The 19,194-nt window shown below is 31.7% G+C and overlaps 2 protein-coding genes and 1 long non-coding RNA gene across 3 annotated transcripts; 2 read left to right on the forward strand and 1 right to left on the reverse strand.

Moving 5' to 3' along the window:
- The first annotated feature begins 2,555 nt into the window (after positions 1–2,555).
- LOC120081767 (pathogenesis-related thaumatin-like protein 3.5) lies at positions 2,556–6,146 on the forward strand. Its single transcript, XM_039036923.1, has 3 exons — positions 2,556–3,117; positions 4,225–4,498; positions 5,675–6,146. The coding sequence occupies exons 1-3, from the start codon at positions 2,640–2,642 to the stop codon at positions 5,835–5,837; spliced, it is 915 nt and encodes a 304-aa protein (XP_038892851.1). The 5' UTR covers positions 2,556–2,639; the 3' UTR covers positions 5,838–6,146.
- A 563-nt stretch (positions 6,147–6,709) lies between these two features.
- LOC120080776 lies at positions 6,710–10,387 on the forward strand. The gene is made up of 3 exons (XR_005482644.1): positions 6,710–6,793; positions 6,882–7,036; positions 9,942–10,387. It is a non-coding gene; the product is annotated as an uncharacterized LOC120080776 (long non-coding RNA).
- A 7,116-nt stretch (positions 10,388–17,503) lies between these two features.
- LOC120081112 lies at positions 17,504–18,905 on the reverse strand. Its single transcript, XM_039035786.1, has 2 exons — positions 18,547–18,905; positions 17,504–17,756 (listed from the first exon to the last, which is right to left on the reverse strand). Exons 1-2 carry the CDS (start codon positions 18,903–18,905, stop codon positions 17,504–17,506), a joined length of 612 nt encoding a protein of 203 aa, XP_038891714.1.
- Between the last annotated feature and the right edge of the window lie 289 nt (positions 18,906–19,194).

The following is a 19,194-nucleotide window of genomic DNA, read 5'->3' on the forward strand; positions in this document are numbered from 1 at the left end:
ATCAAACTATATCATTAATTCCAAATTAGTCTCTACATTTTGTGACTGTGAGATATACGAACCATATACTTGATCAGAGTTATAATCGCTTTAGTAAATTGATTTGGAAGATCCTACTTCTACTTTAGTTTAAGGCGCTATATTAAGTAATATTTGAGTGGAGTTGATATGAGCCGTCTAGCGCATCAAATTATTATTTATGTTTTATTTAATAATTTTGATGAAATTTTAGTATTTTTACTAGGAGGCTATATAAAGTATTGCCATTAGATTGTGTTGGACAGTTTTAGAATGGATGAATTTTGGTCACGTTATTTCTTTCAAGTTAGCTAAGAGAGCTCTTGAATTTTGCAATTCAATTGATCATTATATCTTGTGGAGTATTTAAATCCTGGGTCAAACATTTTTGTCTTAAGAGCTTTGATCTTGAGGTAATCCGTGTCTAACCAAATATTTAGGTTTGAAATTGATTTGATTTGGGAATTTTATTGATTGAGAATTAAGGCTCTAATCCTGAAAATGTTTCTAATACCAAGTCAATAGAGTTTTCGTATCATAAGCACAACTCTTCCATCACATAGAAAAATAGCAAATTATGATTAGCTATCCAAAACTAAATTAAAAAAAAAAAATGTATCGTTCTAAAAATACTCATATCCATTCAAAAGTTATAATATTATCCTTTTCACCAAATTTCAAAATAGAGGTTGGTTGACGAAAAAAATTAGGATCCAAAACTACAATTCCCATCTTGTTGCAGGTCACTGTCACTCCCTTTTTTCAGGTCCTATTTTTCGTCCAACCCCAACTATATTCTATATTAAAAATTAAAGAGACCAAAATATAATGCTACTGAATGATGAATAAAAACATGAAAAGGATTAAAGAGAGAATGAAAAGTTAAAGGTATAAGCTTCTTCAACCCAACCTACATCATTAAGATTTCAAAAAATCAAAATTGAAGGGACAGATTTTTGTGAATATATATAATATTATATATTGGAATCAAGCAAATCCTTACCTTAAATTAGCGGCTCTCAAAAACCAAAGAAGATTGGAGGAATAATGTTGAAACTCATTGAGAATAGAAGAAGCCTTCAATGGACCAAATATTAAAAAACAATAAACTTATGCCAAGCTTCCATTAAAACTGGTCATGGGTAGAAAGAAAGAATTAGAGGGAATATGAGTTTGACCTTGAAGACAGAAGAGAAAGAGTGAGAGGAAAGAAAAGGATATAAACAGGGAAGTCATGGAAGAGAAGAGAAGATGGATTTTCGTTGAAATAAGTTGAAAAAGGTTTTAAAAGATTCAAAAGAAAGTAATAAACTAATATACGAGAAACTATATTTTTTTACATCTGATGACACTCATTCTTTTTACTGTTCATCCAATTGTTCGACCATTGTTTAATTATAGTTTGTCTCGTCACAATTCTTCCTTTTTTAAAAAAATATTTTTAAATTTTTTTTTGTTTTGTACTTAAAATGTGGTTAAGAATGCATCCAAAGTAAATATTGCTTATATTTTCTTTCTACCTAAAGCACTTTTAGCATTGGAGCTGTGTGAATCTTTAAAATTTTATAGAAAGAAAATGAATCTTGTGACCTTTAAACTTGTCAAGCTATATAACTTTTAACTCAAGATTTGAAATTTTATTAACATTGCATCTCAAACTTAAAGATAAATATTACATTTTTAAGTTTGAACTTTAAAAAGTAGGGTAATTATTTTAAATGACAAAATTATTGAAAAATTTTCAAATACAACAAAATATTACTCTCTATCTCTAATAGATAATGACATTTTACTATATTTATAAATAAGTTGGTTCATTTTCCTATTGAAAACAAACCCTAAAAGTATTGCAAATAGTGTAAGCTTTTAATAAGTTCTTGCTCCAAATATAGTTGAACACGTTTGCTCCTATGTATTCAATAAATTATAAAACACATGCAAATATGAAATCGATCAAATTGAAAAATAAAATAATGACATTATAGTTTTTTGTTGTTATAATGAATGAATTTCGATAATTCAAAGATTGTGAAAATTGATTAATTTAACCATCATCTTTGTAATGGTAATCGATATCCTTAATCTAGATCGTTTATTGAGTTACGCCTGAATTTTCAATATTGGAAGAATTATTCGATGTTTAGTTTATGTATTGATTAGACTCTTTATCTTGATGCGAAATTTTAACTTTAGGCAAATTAATGAGTTTTTGAAGATTTTTTACACTTTTGGTCAAAATTGCAATCAAATTTTTTTTTCCAAACTTATCCAATAGCTTTTTGCTTCAAATAAAAGCTATAAAAGTCATATTATTTCTGCTATTTTTATTTTATTTTATTTTCTATTGAGTACATATATATAATTTCTTGTAGTTGGTGTCTTGTGTAATTGGCAAAAGGAAGGAATTACTTATGCGAAAGGACTTTAATACAAAACAAAATACTAAACCTCAACAACTCATCTTACGGCTGAGAATAATAATAATAAAACCTCATCCTCATAAATCATAATAATATATTTATATCCAACAACACAATTCAAATAATACTTCCATATATAACTTCCATTTTCCCTTCCCCCCCAAAAAACCAAAATATCAACACAAATCAACTAATTCCAAGATGGGGTTTTTCCACTCCTTTCTTCTAATTACCCTCCTTTTTTCTTCCTTCTATTCTTCTTACGGTTCCATCTTCACAATCACAAACAATTGCCCTCATCCCATATGGCCCGGCACGCTTTCTGGCTCGGGCACGCCCCCGCTTCCCACGACCGGGTTCAGGTTGGAGTCGGGGCAAAGCGTTAGAATTCCATCGACTCCGGGATGGTCAGGACGGATTTGGGGAAGGACAGGATGTAATTTTGATGAATCTGGGATTGGGAAATGTCAAACTGGAGATTGTGGAGGAAGGCTGGAATGTGATGGGAATGGTGCTACTCCTCCTGCTTCTTTGTTTGAGATCACTGTGGGAATTGGCGATGATAAAGATTTTTATGATGTTAGTATTGTAGATGGGTATAATTTGCCGCTTATTGTTGTGCCACGAGGTGTCTATGGGCCTTGTAATGCCACTGGCTGTGCTTCCGATCTCAATTTAGGTGTGTTGATTCAGTCTTCTTCGATAAAGATTTGGTTTTTTAAAGATTAATTTTATAAACATTACTTTATTTTGTTATATGCTTTTATTGTTAATCTTATTTAAAAAAAACAAAAAAACAAAGGCAAAATTTGAAAATTGAAAGAAAAAATTATAGGTTATTGTTTTTAGGGTTGGATTAAGAATTCAAGTTTTCTTTTAAAATAGGTGGAAATTTTTATACAGAAATTGAGAGCAAACAGATGTGAATTTCAAAAACTGTAATCATTAGGTTTGTAGTTTTGTGTGTTTTTTAAAATTAAGCCTATAAACATCAATTCCATCTATTGATTTCTATGTGTTGTTTTATATTATAGATGTATTTTTATAAAATCAAGGCCATATTTTATAAAAGACAGTTTTTAAATATTGAAAAATGAACTAAAATATCTATAAATATAACAAAATTTTATTGTTTATCTGTGATATCGCTATAAATTATTATCTGTGTCTATCGGTTATATTATAGGTTATGGTAGACACATATAGTAGTCTATCGCAGATAAACTGTTATATTTTGTTATCACTTGTTAATATTTTTAGTATTTTGTCATTTAAAATAATTTTTCTTTTAAAAACTAAAAATAAAAAAATAAAAGTAGTTTTTAAAAACCTTATTTTCTTTTTCCTCACCATTTCTTTTCATTGGTCTTCATTTTTCCTAAGATATAACAATTGAATTTTAAATACTACATATTTTAATTTTACTAGTATTTTGAAAACACTCCTAAAAGGTAGACAACAAAAGAAATGCATACACATATATAATTTTTATAAGCTTAATTTAAAAACAAAAAAAACAAAATGATTATCCAACAAATTTAGTCTATAAATTAAACTTTAACATAATTTGGGACTAATTTGATTTCTAAACCTTTTTTAAAAAAAAATGTCCAAAATTTTCTAAGCTTCCAATTAATTTATCTTAATATAATATAATGTCCTTGAATTGTAAAAATATATCTAATATAGTTCCATGAACAAGTTTCAATGACATACTAAACGTAGTATGATGAGATGATTAAAAGTTTAAAAGACAGAAACCTTGAAATTTACATATTTATAACAGGTTGTCCAAAAGAGTTGCAAGTAGTGGGGGGAGAGAGCGGCGGAGTACAAGGGGGAGTGATCGCATGCAAGAGCGCTTGCGAGGCGTTTGGGCTTGACCAATACTGCTGCAGTGGACAATTTGCAAACCCTAATACATGCCATCCATCCATTTACTCATCCATTTTCAAACATGCTTGTCCAAAGGCTTATAGTTATGCCTACGACGATGGCACTAGCACTTTCACTTGCAAAGCTTACGATTATACTATTGTTTTTTGCCCCGACGCCGATGGGTATGTGCTCTCTCTATCACCTCATTCTATTTTCAACCATATAGGGATGGGTATCCAATCTCAAATCTCAAGATTCAGACCCGTTTGGATGGAGGAAAAAAATGTTTTCAAGAAAGCCATTCTTGTAGAGACTTTTTTGATAACAACTGTTTAAAATATATTTTGGAATGTTTCAAAAGCTATTTTAAGTGCTTGTCAAATACATCAACTTTTTAAGATGACTTATTTTCAAAATTAAACACACCCTTAAAAGTAGACGATCATGTTAGTTGAGTTATTCTTATATTGGTTATCAACTTATAATTTAAAACAATTTAAACCACTTAAACTTTAATTAAAACTATTAAATTATTTTTTTAAATATCAATTTACATGGATTAAGTGTAAAACTAGGTTACTTTGAAAAGAACATTAGCAAAATGAGATAGTTTTGAAACAATTCGTAAAAGTAGAGCAAATTTCTTTGTTTTTATTGAGTTGAGTCACCACAAACGATTGAACTTTGCTTAAGAAACAAAAAATATTGATCTGCCTCAACAAACTTCAAATCTCATCCCATCAACCATCATGGATTATTTTAGTGGTAAAAAGAGATCCAGTCTCGATTCAATCTATGGTGGTCATTTATCTAAAAATTAATTTTCTAGAGTTTCCTAGATACTCAAATATTGTAGGGTTAGACAGATTGATGTACGTCTAAATTAGTTCAGACACTCATGATAAATTTTTTTTTTTTTAAATAATCTCACCCATCCGTGCCCCTCTTTCTAAAATAAAGTTTCATCTTCAAATTTCTATCCTTCTCTCTTTCATGCTTTTTTTTTTTTTTTTCTTTTTGGTGATTATTATTATTTTTTTCTTTCTAATCTGATCTAAATTTTCCTTTATATTTTTTTTTCCAACTTTTCAATTTTAATTTTCTTTTATATATTTCACTAATGGCCTAATTTTTTCTCCCATTTTGTCTCTCAAATTAGAATAATACATAGTGTAACTAAATACAATTATCAAAATTTAGGGTTTAAACTTATACAACCCTAAAATTTTAGGGGTCTAAATGAGTATTTCTCGTATCTCTTTTAAGATCCTACATTAAAAAAAATGAAGGAAGTCCACAATCTATATAAGATACTATATAGTGTGTTTTATACTTACAAGTGATGGAATTGGATGCAGATCAAAGAAAGCAACAAACGAAACAATAAGCAGTCCTCCAGGTGTGGAAGAGCCAACAAATGGGGAATTCATACATTTGGTTTCATCATCAACCATTCTCCAACAAGCCCTACCCTTTTCATTAGCAATTGTATTATTAATCATCATCAACTTACTCTTCTGATAATTTCCAATGCCTAATCTCTCCATGCAAAGCCCTTGATTAGGGAATCATATGATATTTCAGAAAATTAAGCCCTACCAGCTTGGCCTTTGAATGGGAACACTACCGATGTCTTTCAAATCTGTATCGAACTTTAGACAGAAATTGGGGGAACAAGTTTTTAGTGAAATTGATTATGTAAAAGCTGATTAGGCTTGGGAGTCACTTTATTTGTTCTTGGAAAATGTGGAAAAGGAAAACTATGTTCGCTTCCATTCCTGTTGAATTGAATGGAATTTTTAAAGATGGAAATTATTTAACATTATTTTATTTTAATTTTTTTGGGTTTAGAATTCAATCAACTTTTTGTGGATTTTAAATTCATAATCTTTTTTTTTTTGGAATCACACTTTTGTCTACATTTACTTTCGTGTCGACAAATAATATTATATTATCTAGTGCTACAAGGACTTTGACCTTTAATGACGAAATGTTAGTAACTATTTTTATATCATTGCAAGTTTAGCGACGATTTGCCATTTTCGTCTCTAATATTGTGACAAAAGAATGATGAATCGCAATATTGTGACGATTCATCGAAATCATCGCAGATATCTTGCGTCTAAATATTAAATCATTGTAAACCACTTACGACAATCAAAGAATACGTCGCATTTTGCGAAGAAAATGGATTTCGACGCATTTCTTTGCGACGATTTGGGCCTTAGTCGCAGGCCCAATTTATTGGGTGGGAGGTTTCTGAATGTATGCTACGATTTCGTGTTTAATCACACGTTTAATTGCACTTTTTCACTCTATTTTCTCGCTTTTCGTAAATAGTGCTTCACTTTTCACTCATTCTATTTTTCATTCTGCCGTTCTTAAGAATGGGAGAAAAGTTTACCATCCATCGATACGGCTCTCAGTCGCCACTGCGCCAACTGTTCTCCTCCATTCGCCGTCATCATCGTGGACAAGTAGTGCACCAGTTGTGATCTCTCCGTCCATCTTTTTCTTTCTTTTCTCTCTCCTTAACTATTGTGTCTCTCAACCTCCCTCTCATAGGTCTTCGCAAGCGACTGGAATCCCCCACCAAGCACATTTTTCGTCAGTCGTAGGATTTTTACTGGAAGCCACCGAATTTCTGTGTCAACTTTTAGAGTAAGCATTGTTTTGCAGGCATAGAATGGCTGTGGAGGCTCATACTTACCACTACCAGAGTATGCACTCATCTCTCTTTTCCCTTTTCTATCTTTCTTATCTCTGTTTTCTGGTTTTATTAGGTTCTTATAAAAACTTTCACTGTAATCTCCTTGTGAGGAATGCTTTTGTTGCCTATTTCATGATGATGGCTATAGTTCTTTTTTATACTCTTTTGCTTTGAAGAATGGGAATTTTGGGCCCGCGTCATTGTTTAATTCTGATGAGCCTTGTAGAATTTTCTTGGATGGACAATTTTTGGAGTAAAATTCAAATAGGTTTCGTTTGTTTTTTTGGCATTTATCTACTGATATGAAACATACCATCTAGTATGTTGTTTTGTTTCCTTTTTATGTAGAGAATTTAAATTATTTTTTAGTTAAGTATTTGGAGGTATGTAAAATTGTGAATTATGTTCTTTTAGTTTAAACTTTGTTATTGAGAAATATTTGTGTTATTTAGAGTCTATTTATGCAATTGAAATTTGATTTAGAGCTTATTGTTGGATGAAAGTGTGATTTTTAGTTTATTTGTGTATCCAAAAGTATGATTATGGAGGTTATTTATGTGGTTAAAGTTTGATTTGCAGCTTATTATAGAACTGAAACTTTGTTATTGAGCCTCTTGAAATTTAATATTTGATTTTCAGTGTATTATATTCTTAAAGTGGAATTTGGAGAGTATTTGTGTGATTAATCTGTTGAAGTATGATTTAGAACTTATTGTGTGATTAGAACTTTGTTAATGATCATTTTGATTTACCTAGTTGAAGATTACATATATATATATATATATAATGTTTTACTTATGTTTAAGTAATTTAAAAATATTATTATTTTGATATTAGATAATTCAATATTGATAAATGTGACTCTACTCATGTTTGAAAGGGGAGAGTTGTTTAGTTTTTAAGTTGTGATAGTAACGAATTAATTGTTATGTTTATAGTATTGATTTGTTCGAATAGTAAAATACAATGACTCTACTCATTGTATTTCTCTAATTTATAGTTGAGAGTTGTTTAGTTCTTCTACTCTTTTTTGGAATATTAGGAAGCACTCGAGGACTCGAGATAAAGTTTGATGTGGATCTATTGTTAAGATTTATAATTAAAAATAAAAAAATTTGGACGGACGTTTGTTTCACTTAGGAAGAGGAAATAAGGATTCAAGGAATAATTTGAGGGTAACAAACCTAGTTAAGCATGTAAAGTAAATTCGATAATGAATTAGGCGTGTTCGAATAAGTCAAAGTCAAAGTCAACAAAAAGTCAACATTTTTTATATATGGTCAAGTTTAGAAATTTCAAGGTTTTAATGGTGAATTGGAGGTGTTGTGGGCTTGTAGGACTTTATTTGGGCTGGAAATAGAAGGAAAAGTGGATGGAAATTGGGTGGACTGAGAGAAAGGAAGAAAAAAAATGAAAGGAATGAAATTTGGATAAATTGGATTGTCTTCCTCAAATTTTTTGATTGGGTGCCCAAAAGGTAAAAGGAAAATCATCCAAATACGTTAAAAAACTAAAGCTGGAGGTGGCAATCAGGCAATAAGCAAGGATTTTGAGAGTTGGAGTGTTCAGCCAGTTTAAAAAGAGGAAGAAGAAGTTTTCGAATTAGGGCCTTTCTTGAGAAGGAAAATTGGGCAAAATGCAACAAATTAAAGAGGAAGTAAAGAAGAAGCTTGTAGGAGGCTTGATTTGAAGAAATTTGGCCAGAGAAGTAAGGAAAACGAAGAAAAACAATGGCGCTAGAGTAATCGCAAAAACAGAAGATGCTCGGGTTTTTAGCAAATTCGTGGAGTTAGAAGCTCATTCGAAGCTCCAAATTTAACAGTAAGTTACTTCTAAGGTTCTTCTAGAGTTCTATGGTCTTTGATTTGATTGTTATTGACTGGAATTGTTGATCTGAATCTCTAAAAGTTTTATAACTTCTCGCCGGAAAAACAGAGACGTCGTGGAAAGATTGGTCGATTCCAGGAGTTCTAGGGCAATTCGGACGTCCAAATTTTGAGGTAAGTTAATTAAGAGTATGGGTAAGAGGTTTTCATAGGCAAATCTGGAAATTTCTGAGCTGGAAGTTGAAGAAAGAGTTGACTTTCCTGGTTTGACTTCTGTCTGTCATCTATTGTCGTCATTAAAAGCTGGAAAATTAATTTTAGGTTAATTAAGGTGTTCTCAAGCATAATTAGAGATTCAATTGGTATTGTTATGATACTTTAAACATGAAATTGAAAGAATTTTAGATCCTAAGTCAATTTTAAAGTTGATTAAGGGGTTAATTTAAAGTAAACCCTAATTAGAGTTAATGAGAAAAATTAAGGAAAATTGGAATAGAATTAGTTTCTATTGAAGATTAATTTTAAGGTCTTGAGTTAATTTTAGAGAAATTGAAGGATCAAATTATAAAGTAAACTCTACCTTGGATCGAATTAAGGATTTGAGAAAAGGTTAAGTGAAATTGGTTATACTTGAAGATTAATTTTCAAATAATTGGATTATGATCATGTGGAGGATAATTAGAGGATTATCAATATAATTTCAGGATAAATGTGAGATGGAGAAACCAAAATTATGAGGAGGAGCCGGTTAACAATGAGTGGTTTACTTTCGAATGTTTTGATATAGAAACTAATTAATATTATAGTATGCTATGATTTATGAAATGTGATGACATGATCTGTTTTACTTGTCTGATATTTCAAAAATGTTTAAATCATGATTTCTAAACTCTTGATGGTTTTATATGATCTTGATTTATCAAAATTTAGTTTGGAATCGGAGTTTACATACTTGTAATTTGTATGGTTTTTATGAAAACCTCCTGATGGTGGAATCAAGGTTGTTGAATGGTTGTGGAAATGGTTTCAAACTATTGATTCTTGTACCCGAGAGATGGTTAATTTTCGTGCTACTTGAATGTGTTTCAGTAGCATTACTCAGGTGATCAGGGGACTACCGGGGTCAGATGTGGCCAGAGTATACTGGGAAGTCCAGAGGAACCTGCGTCTGTAGCGCCACCCAAACTATCAGGGGGCTACTACCGAGGTCAGATGTGGTCAGAGTTACCGAGGAGTCCAAAGTAACCTGGGTCTGTGGTGTGTATCTATGCTTAGCCTTGAGGTAGCTCTGCGTGCACGTATGACCTTGTGATTTGGTTTACACCACGGAGGACATTCTTTGTCCAGAGTAATCCACCGTCGTAAACAAGTATTTTGGTACAGAGTTGATGTGGTTTTCTGATAACGATTGAATGCTTTATAATGTGCTTATGAGAGTTGATCATGCCACTGTTTTACTAGCACGTATTTGAGATGTTGTTGAATCTTTTATACTTTATTCAATGATTTACTGAATGATTTGATAAACTTTATTGATGATTTAGAAAGTGATAGCTTATGTTTATATTAAACTACGACTTATTGGGCTTTAGCTCATGCTTTCAATGTTTTATGTTTTTCCCCACCCCCAGGTAGCGACAAAGTTCCTGATGCTTGTTGAGCCTTCAAACGCCACTAGTGTTGTTAAACATCTATTGTATTGTTTATGTATGTATTTTAGAGTATTCCAGAATAGCTAAAACTTGTGAGTTACATGTCATGGGAGGTTTTGTTCAAAATAATCCTTACCGTTGGTCTATAAATCTTTTTAAACAGTATTGTGATTAAACTAAATCAAATTCCTAAACTTTTTCAATGAACATAGATTATTTTTTAAAATGGGTTTGGAAGTCTGGGTTTGATCTTGAGTATAGGATATGTTAAGAGGTGGGACGTTAGATGTCATAGAGAGAAGTGATGTTTAACGTATTTATGCTTCGTTCTAGGTTAGAAGGGAAATCTGGAACAGGGTGTGACACTAATGAACAATAAGTCGTAGTCCAACTATGACCAAATCTCTCTCGGGTCAAGAGAGGGTGTGGCACCATTGTTCAAGTCCTGAAATCAACCCTTAAGGGAACAATTTATTTACTTATCCCAACATTAGAGAAAGAGTGAATTTCGTCTTTTGTTGCTGTGTTTCCAGTTCCCCAGTCAGAAAAATCCCCAAAATGGTAAGGTTATTGAGTCGGCGATCTGGCCACTCTCACCTATACAAATCAAAGAACCACCTTCATAAGCAGGAGTTCACAACTCACTCAGGATTTAGATCATGTCACTTATGGTCATCCTGGTGAAATGTAAGTCACTATTATTAATAGTGTTATATAATGAGACTAATCATTTCGTGGTCCAGTCTTATGCAAACTTCTTTGTATAGAATAACTCCGCTCACATGTTTCTACATGAATGATCGGAATCAGATTATTTGTAGCACTTTACAACAATTGTAACATCTAAAAAGCGGGTCATATTCGTAATGTCACCAAGATAAGGTATTCAACCTTATCCATCTACTACAGACTATTTAGGTTATTACTTAAACATGATCCACCAGTATGTCTCTACATATATGTTTAAGTTACAGAAGATAACCTTGGATATTAGTTTATTGGTTTGTGGGTTAATGTTATTAAATGTCGGATAAAATATCTCATATTTTATTAAATAAATGAAATTGTTTGTATGTTACAATTACAAACTATAGGACCCATGAGATTAAGGGCATCAACCCCATAGAGACATTTCATCAAAATTTAGATAATGCAAGTGAAATGCTCGAACTGTTGAATAACTTGAAAAGGGGGGAAATATTGAAGTTGAACATTATGGTGATGAAAACTCCATTGAATTTGAAACAAGCGAGAATATGGGAGATATAAGTAATAAGTTTCAATCAATGTTGGATGAGGTTAATGAAAAATTATCCCCTGGATGTAGTAAAATTTCTACTTAGTTTTTCGGGTGAAATTAATGCATATCAAAGTATTTAATCATTGGAGCAATAAGTCATTTGATATGTTATTAAAATTACTCCAAGAAGCTTTACCCAAGGGTATCAAAATGCCAAGATCTTATTATGAAGCAAAAAAGACATTGCGTGATTTGGGTTTAGGTTATACATGCGTACATGCTTGTAAGAATGATTGTATGCTATTTTGAAAGCAAAATGAGAAAGCAGAAATTTGTCCTTGTTGAGTTTTATATCCTAAAAACTCGAAGTTTGTAAAATGATAAACATTTTCTATAATCAATATACTTACTATTGATTTCATAAATTGTATGAAAGTCTAAATCCAATAAGCTAAGACCCATGACTATTGGATGAGTATTTGAACTTTATGTTAAGACATAAGAGTGGATCAAGTTCGAGTAAATAGTCAAAATGATCTATGGTACATGAATAAGGTTGGGTACCTTATTCTGGTAACACCATTGGATGCGGCCTACTCTGTAGTTGTTACAAAGAGTTTAAAGTGCTACATACGATGTGATCCTAATTCGTACATATTATGACATGAGGAGTGGGGGCATCCTATGCAATGAGTTTGCATAAGATCGGACCAAGAAATAAGTCACTCTTTTATAACGTTGTTCACTGTATAAGACTAACAATTTTACCTAGATGATCTAGGTAACTCGATCTTAATCCTGAGCTAACTATGAACTCCTGTTTATTCGGGATTGCCCTTAGATTTGCATAGGTGAGAGTTGGCTCAACAGTGCCGGCTCAATAAGACTTCATTTCAGGGGTAAGACTGAATAGATAGCTGGAGACATAGGGTGTAAGATGGAGTTCACGCCTACACGATTTAGGGATAGGAGTAAGGTTGTTCTCTCAAGTACTAAATCCAGGTCTTGAATAAAGGCCCCACCCTCTCATTGAGCTGAGAGAGTTTGGTTTTGTGATTGGATCACAAACCAATTGTTCATTAGAGGATCAGTAGGAACTTGAGGAATAAGACGTAATCTCAGAGGTAAAACAAATATTTGACCCAGCTGTTATTACGAACAACCTGTGAAGAGTCGACTTGCTGATTCTGGTTAAATATGTGGACATAATATATCTACAGTGAAGGGAGTGCAACTATGGGCTTTAGTGGAGTGACCCATTAGTTAACAAATGAGGATTAATCTGGTCTAATGAGTTTAGTCCATTAATCTCGGATTGTTGGAACCTATGATCTGTAGGTCCGCGAGGTCCCTACTAGCTCTTAATGGACTAGCTCTAGAATAGCGTGATAAGTTAATTTGAAACGTTCAAATTAGAATTAAGGGAATTAGTAATTATATGAGATATAATTACGTGTTTATTTTGAGAATTAAACGGAATAAGAGAATTTATATTTAAATGATTTAAATATATAAAGATGGATGCGTGTAAAAATTAAATTAGTTAAATTTTATTTAAAAATTAATTTATGAAATTAATTGTATTTTTTAGTTTTTAAAATCAAAATGGATTTTAAAAATCAAGTTTTGATTTTTGACAAAATTGAAAAATTGAAAAATTGAAAAACAAAACTCTAAAATAGAAAAATCATGTTTTCCATTATCCATATTTTTACTTGCTCACACAAAAGCCATCATCTTTGCCTTGTCTTACTCCAAGTATGAGTTGCAACTCATGTAACTCTCTCCCTTGCATATTGATTTGCAATATAATGAAGAGTTTGGAGTCAATTTCGGGCATGCAATCAAGAGAGAATTTTAGAGAAAATTCATGGTGAAGAAAGAGTTCTTCAACCAGATTGCTGCTGTGAGCTATTCTCCTTCATCCCTTGATTCAAGCTTGTTTTGAGTCCCACAACTCAATCTAGAGCACCAAGAGAATAGTGGGAAAGATCTTGAGGTGGTTTGCGACAAGATTTGGAGAAGATTGTAGCTGGAGAACAAGTTTTGAAGAAGTTCTACAAGAGGTATGTCATGAAACTCACTTGTTTTCTGCAAGAGCATGCTTTATATTTTGCCAAAATTAATGAATCAGAGTGCTTAAATGATCCTTGTTGCTTTCGCTGTTGCCGATACATTCCTACGGTCCTCAATGTAACGAACCTTGCTACAAAATAAGTAATAAGAAAGGGAAAAAGGTTCTACATAAAATTTTAAGACATTTTCTTTTGAAACCCATATTACAAAGATTATTTCATTGCAAGCATATTGCTAGTGATATGAGGTGGCATAAGGAAAAAAGATTGAACATAGATGGAGTTTTAAGACACCAGCTGACGGTGAGGCATGGAAAGATTTTGATAGACAATTCAATTGGTTTGTAGAAGATCCAAGGAATGTAAGATTAGCATTTACTACTGATGGATTCAATCCATTTGACAACATGAATACATCTTATAGTACTTGGCTAGAAATTTTAATTTAATATAACATGCCACCATGGAAATGCATGAAAGAAGAATTTTTCTTTGTGTCGTTGCTTATACCAGGCCTAAAATATCCAGAAAAAGAGATAGATGTTTATTTACCGCCACTAGTAGATGAATTGAGAGATTTATGGAGAAATGACATTGAGACCTACAATGCTTATAGTGGTCAAACATTTTGTCTTTGTGCGACTTTGATGTGCACAATAAATGATTTTCCAGCATATGACAATTTGTCAGAATGGAGTACTAAAGGGAATAAAGCATGTCCGATATGTAATCAAGACATCTCATCTGGTTCGTTGCATAATAAAATATGTTACATGGGACATCGTCGCTACTTGCCAATGAATCATTCTTGTGTAAAAACAAGCAATTTAATGGAGATTGTGTATAGTTATGTTAGGATTTGATGAGTTTATGTAGATTAGGTCCTTTCATTATGTGAGATTGAGTATTTGTGTTACTTATGTTGTTACTTGATCATTTATTGTTAGGTTTATTATCTTGTTGTGGTAGCAACTCAAAGAGTTTTGTAGTTATGTTATGATTGTAAAATATATTGTTGATTGCAAAACAGGACTGAAAGAGTTTTTGTATATGGTTCTTCCTATATTTGTTCTCTTTGCACTTTCGTTTGTTCTCTTATTTGTCTTCTTGGCTACATCTTTCCATGGTCATTCGTGATAATCATTTAACCTAATTATATTTGAAAATAGTTTGATATGTGTATATTTATATGTGCAGAACTAAACTGGAATTTGGTGGTAAATATTCACAATTTCTAGAAGAATGCATTTGGTTTTGTGTATTCTGAACTAAATCATGAACTTGTTGGTATATATTATGATTCAAACTTTGTTGAAAATTATTTATTTTATTGTGGTAGATATTAAAGATTTTATAAACATGTAGTAGTTTGATATAATGGAAGATGTTGCACATTTTTAATCCCAATTGGTATGATATCAGGGACAATTTCGTGATTTAACTAATATTGTTTCTGATGTTTGCAACCGGGATGATGTTTGAAATGAATAAAATTTTTGGAAAGATTATTAAAATTTTCAATGAAAATTATAACATCGCAAGATTAATGCGTCGAAACATAAATGTCTCATAATGCGACTAAAAGAAATATCACATGATGCGACGAAACATAAATATCGCATAATGCGACAATGACAGAAAATCGCACAATGCGGCGAATACAATAAGTCACATGATGCGACCAATGAAGGAAGTCGCATGTTACGACTATTTAACTACGTCGCATTATGCGGCGATAACGTGCGACGTTTCTCTAATCGTCGCTTATTGTGTCATTTTGCAAATAAACGACGTAAAAACCTTTCATCGACTAACATTTAGCGACAATTGGTTGCAACTAATATTTTTAGTCGCAAGTAGGTTTTTGCAACAAATTTTTTTCTTTAGAGACAAATATTTTCGTCTCTTGCTAGTTTTTTTTTTTTTTGTAATGTACCAACATTTCATGTGGGTAAAAATGCATTTTTTGCCAACAAAAGGTGGTTGTATCGGTAGAAAGGTGTTTCTGTTGCGTAGGTTGTGTGACAAGAATCCCTTTCTGCCCACCTTTTTTTCGTCGACAGAAGTTATATCGATGGACTTCTATCTATGTTTTTTGCCACACACTGCCGATGTTTTTTTGTTAAAATCTACCAATACCTTTTACGTCAGCGGAGACAAAATACGTGTAATGTAATATATACAATTATTCCTTATTTAGATGGTAAAAGAACTATAAGGAAATTGGTGTTCTACAATTATATATTAATCTGTACGCATGTGATTAAAAAAAGAAGAGATGCATAACATTTTTGGCTCTTATATAGGATAAATGCTCACATAATAAGGGAAAGGAAAATAAGAATAAGGTCGAACAATTTAAGATTACGGACCCGTTTGGATTGACTCGAGAAAAAAATGTTTTTAAAAAAAATTCATTTTTATTTAAATACTACTTTTGATAAAAAGGGATTAAAATACACTTAAAATGCTATTTTAAATAGTTGCCAAATACTTTACTTTCTTCTAAAATGATTTCTTTTTTAAATTAAATATTTAAAAATGCATTCCAAACACACCTTACAACTTATATAAGTCAAAGTTAAAATTATTTAAATAAGTGTATAAAAAAATATTTAAAAAAATAAAAAAAGATGCATAACTCTCCCATTGAAAAAAAAAATATCGCAATTTAGGGAAAATGCTCAAAGCAATAAAGGAAAGGAAAAATAAGAATAAGAATAAAAATGAACCATTATGGACTACATCTCATAAAAACCAAAAACTCATCAATGGCTAGCTTGTCAATTCTTATATCTGATTATATTTTTGGTAGTTCATCAGTTAACACATTGATAACTTTCGCTCATTTCTTTAGACATGAGAAATCCATATCACGCAAATATTGATTTGCTACTTTGTGAAGTGTCTTTGTCCTATTTTGTTGAATTGGGATTATGTTAGAGATAATGGTCGTCGTTGTTTTAATAAAACATTATTGGTGTTTTCAAGTAGCCTTTTTATACTCACATACTCTTAGAAACGTAGTAAATCCTCATAATACAAATCAAGAGACAAAAGAAGAAGATTATTTTCTTACTCACACAATTTGAAAGAAATAAGAGCTTGAATATTTCTTAACTAATATATCTACACGGCCCAATCAATAGTTCAAGTCACACAACAAAAATTGAGAAAATATTCCCTTTTAATTCTTGACTTTTTTTTATTTATAATTTTTTGCATGTTGCTTCTGACTTTTCGCGGAGGATTAGATCCAGTAACCGGGGGTCAAATTTGGTTTATTTTATGTTGCTTCCTAGCTGTTAATACGAATAACAGAAACTCTGTTATAGCCATTTCTGACCCAAAGAAATTTGATTATAATTCAATTCGTGACGTTAACCATTTGTCTAATATATTCAAATCTCTTGCTTTTCGTTTTTTCTTACTCACAAATGAGAAATCTTACTCATATTTATACTTATACAAAAGTACATCAAAAGACATTAACATTAAATACCAATACATGTGACTCTTCATCAATACATGAACATTCATCAATGTGTTTAGTAATTCATGTATTTAACTATTCCTTGAATCTCAATTATTCATGTATGTAATAATGTAATTCATATATTTTAATAAAATTCTAGATTAATTTTAACGTCCTCCCTTAATCTAGACTTGAGAAACTCCAAGTTTTCATTTAAACTTAACAAATAAGTCAAACTTCAGCACCTTTGTAAAAATATATGCCACTTGATCTTGAGTCTTGCAATGTTTCACTATCATTTCTCCATCTTTAACCAAGTCTGTGATAAAATGATACTTGATTCTAATATGCTTGCTTCTTCCATGAAAAACTGGATTCTTTGATAATGCTATGGCAGAACCATTATCGCAAAATAAAACAGTCTCACTTCTTTGAGTACACTTCAATTCCTTCAACATCCACCTAAGCCATAAAGCTTGACATCTAAATGTAGATAAAGAGATATATTCTGCTTCAGTGGTAGAGAGAGCAACAACAGGCCTGCTTTTTTGAGATCCATGAAAAAACACTTGAACTGATGCTAAAAATATAACCAGTTGTACTTTTATAATCATCCACATTACCACCCCAATCACTATCACAAAAACTATACAACATTGAATTTTTTAACAAATCACGAGCATACTTTTATTGTGAGATGCAATTTTTGCATCTTTTTTATTAACGTCAATTCCGAGAAAATAATGGATGAGACCCATATCAATCATCTCGAATTTCCTTTTCATGGAGTTCTTAAAATCATCACACAACAATTTATCATTTTCAGTAAAAAGTAAATCATCAACGTACAGTGAAACAATAAGAAATTTTTCATGTTTATCTTCTTTGACATAGAGTGTATGCTCATATGGACACCTTCAATATTCCGTCTTTAGAAAGAAACTATTGATGCGACTGTACCAAGCTCGTGGAGCTTGCTTCAATCCATACAAGGTCTTTTTCAACTTGTACACCTTTTCTTCTTCTCCTCTTTTTACATAATCCAAAGGTTGTTCAACGAATATCTCTTCCTTAAAGTATCCATTCAAAAAAGCGGATTTTGCATCAATTTGATAAACTTTCCACCCATTTTGAGTAGTCAAAGACAAAATCAATCGAATAGTCTCAATTCTTGTTACAGGAGCAAATATTTCACCATATTCCTACTTGTAGTCTTTTACAACAAGTCTTGCCTTGTATTTTTCAAATTTACCATCTAACTTCAACTTTGTTCTGTACACCAATTTCTCCAAGAGCTTGTTTGTTAGTCAGAAGCTCCATTGACTCCCATGTTTCATTTCCTTTTATTGCATCAATTTCTTGATCCATTTCCATCGTCCATTTCTCAACTTGGATCGCCTTATCAAAATTTATAGGATCAATACCATCAAATAATGCAAAATTAGCAAAATGGACATCGTCAATTTTGCTTGTAGCATTATAAACTTTTTTAATATTCCTCATCCTCCTTGGTGAGATTTCACCATCACTTGTAGAAGATGACAATAAAGATGATGCCACCACTTGAATTTCTACTTGCTTCGAGTCTTGAGCACCTCCATTATCATCCATGCTAACATGAAATGGACTTTCAACTTCACCAACGACATCCCAGTTCTAGGATTCATCTACATTGAAAATCATAACTTGACAGAGGATTATACAATCGATAAACTTTAGAATTTTCACTATAGCCTACCATAAAAAAAATTTAGATTTATTTTCCAACTGCCTCTTAGCTTAGTTGGTATATGAGAATAAGCTATACTCCCAAACACTCTTAAGTAACTAACACATGGTTTCTCACCGCACCATGCTTCGTAAGGAGTTATACCTGGAACACTCTTTGTTGGAGCTCGAC

The sequence above is a fragment of the Benincasa hispida genome, chromosome 7 (genome assembly GCF_009727055.1).
Source record: "Benincasa hispida cultivar B227 chromosome 7, ASM972705v1, whole genome shotgun sequence".
Taxonomy (NCBI): domain Eukaryota; kingdom Viridiplantae; phylum Streptophyta; class Magnoliopsida; order Cucurbitales; family Cucurbitaceae; genus Benincasa; species Benincasa hispida.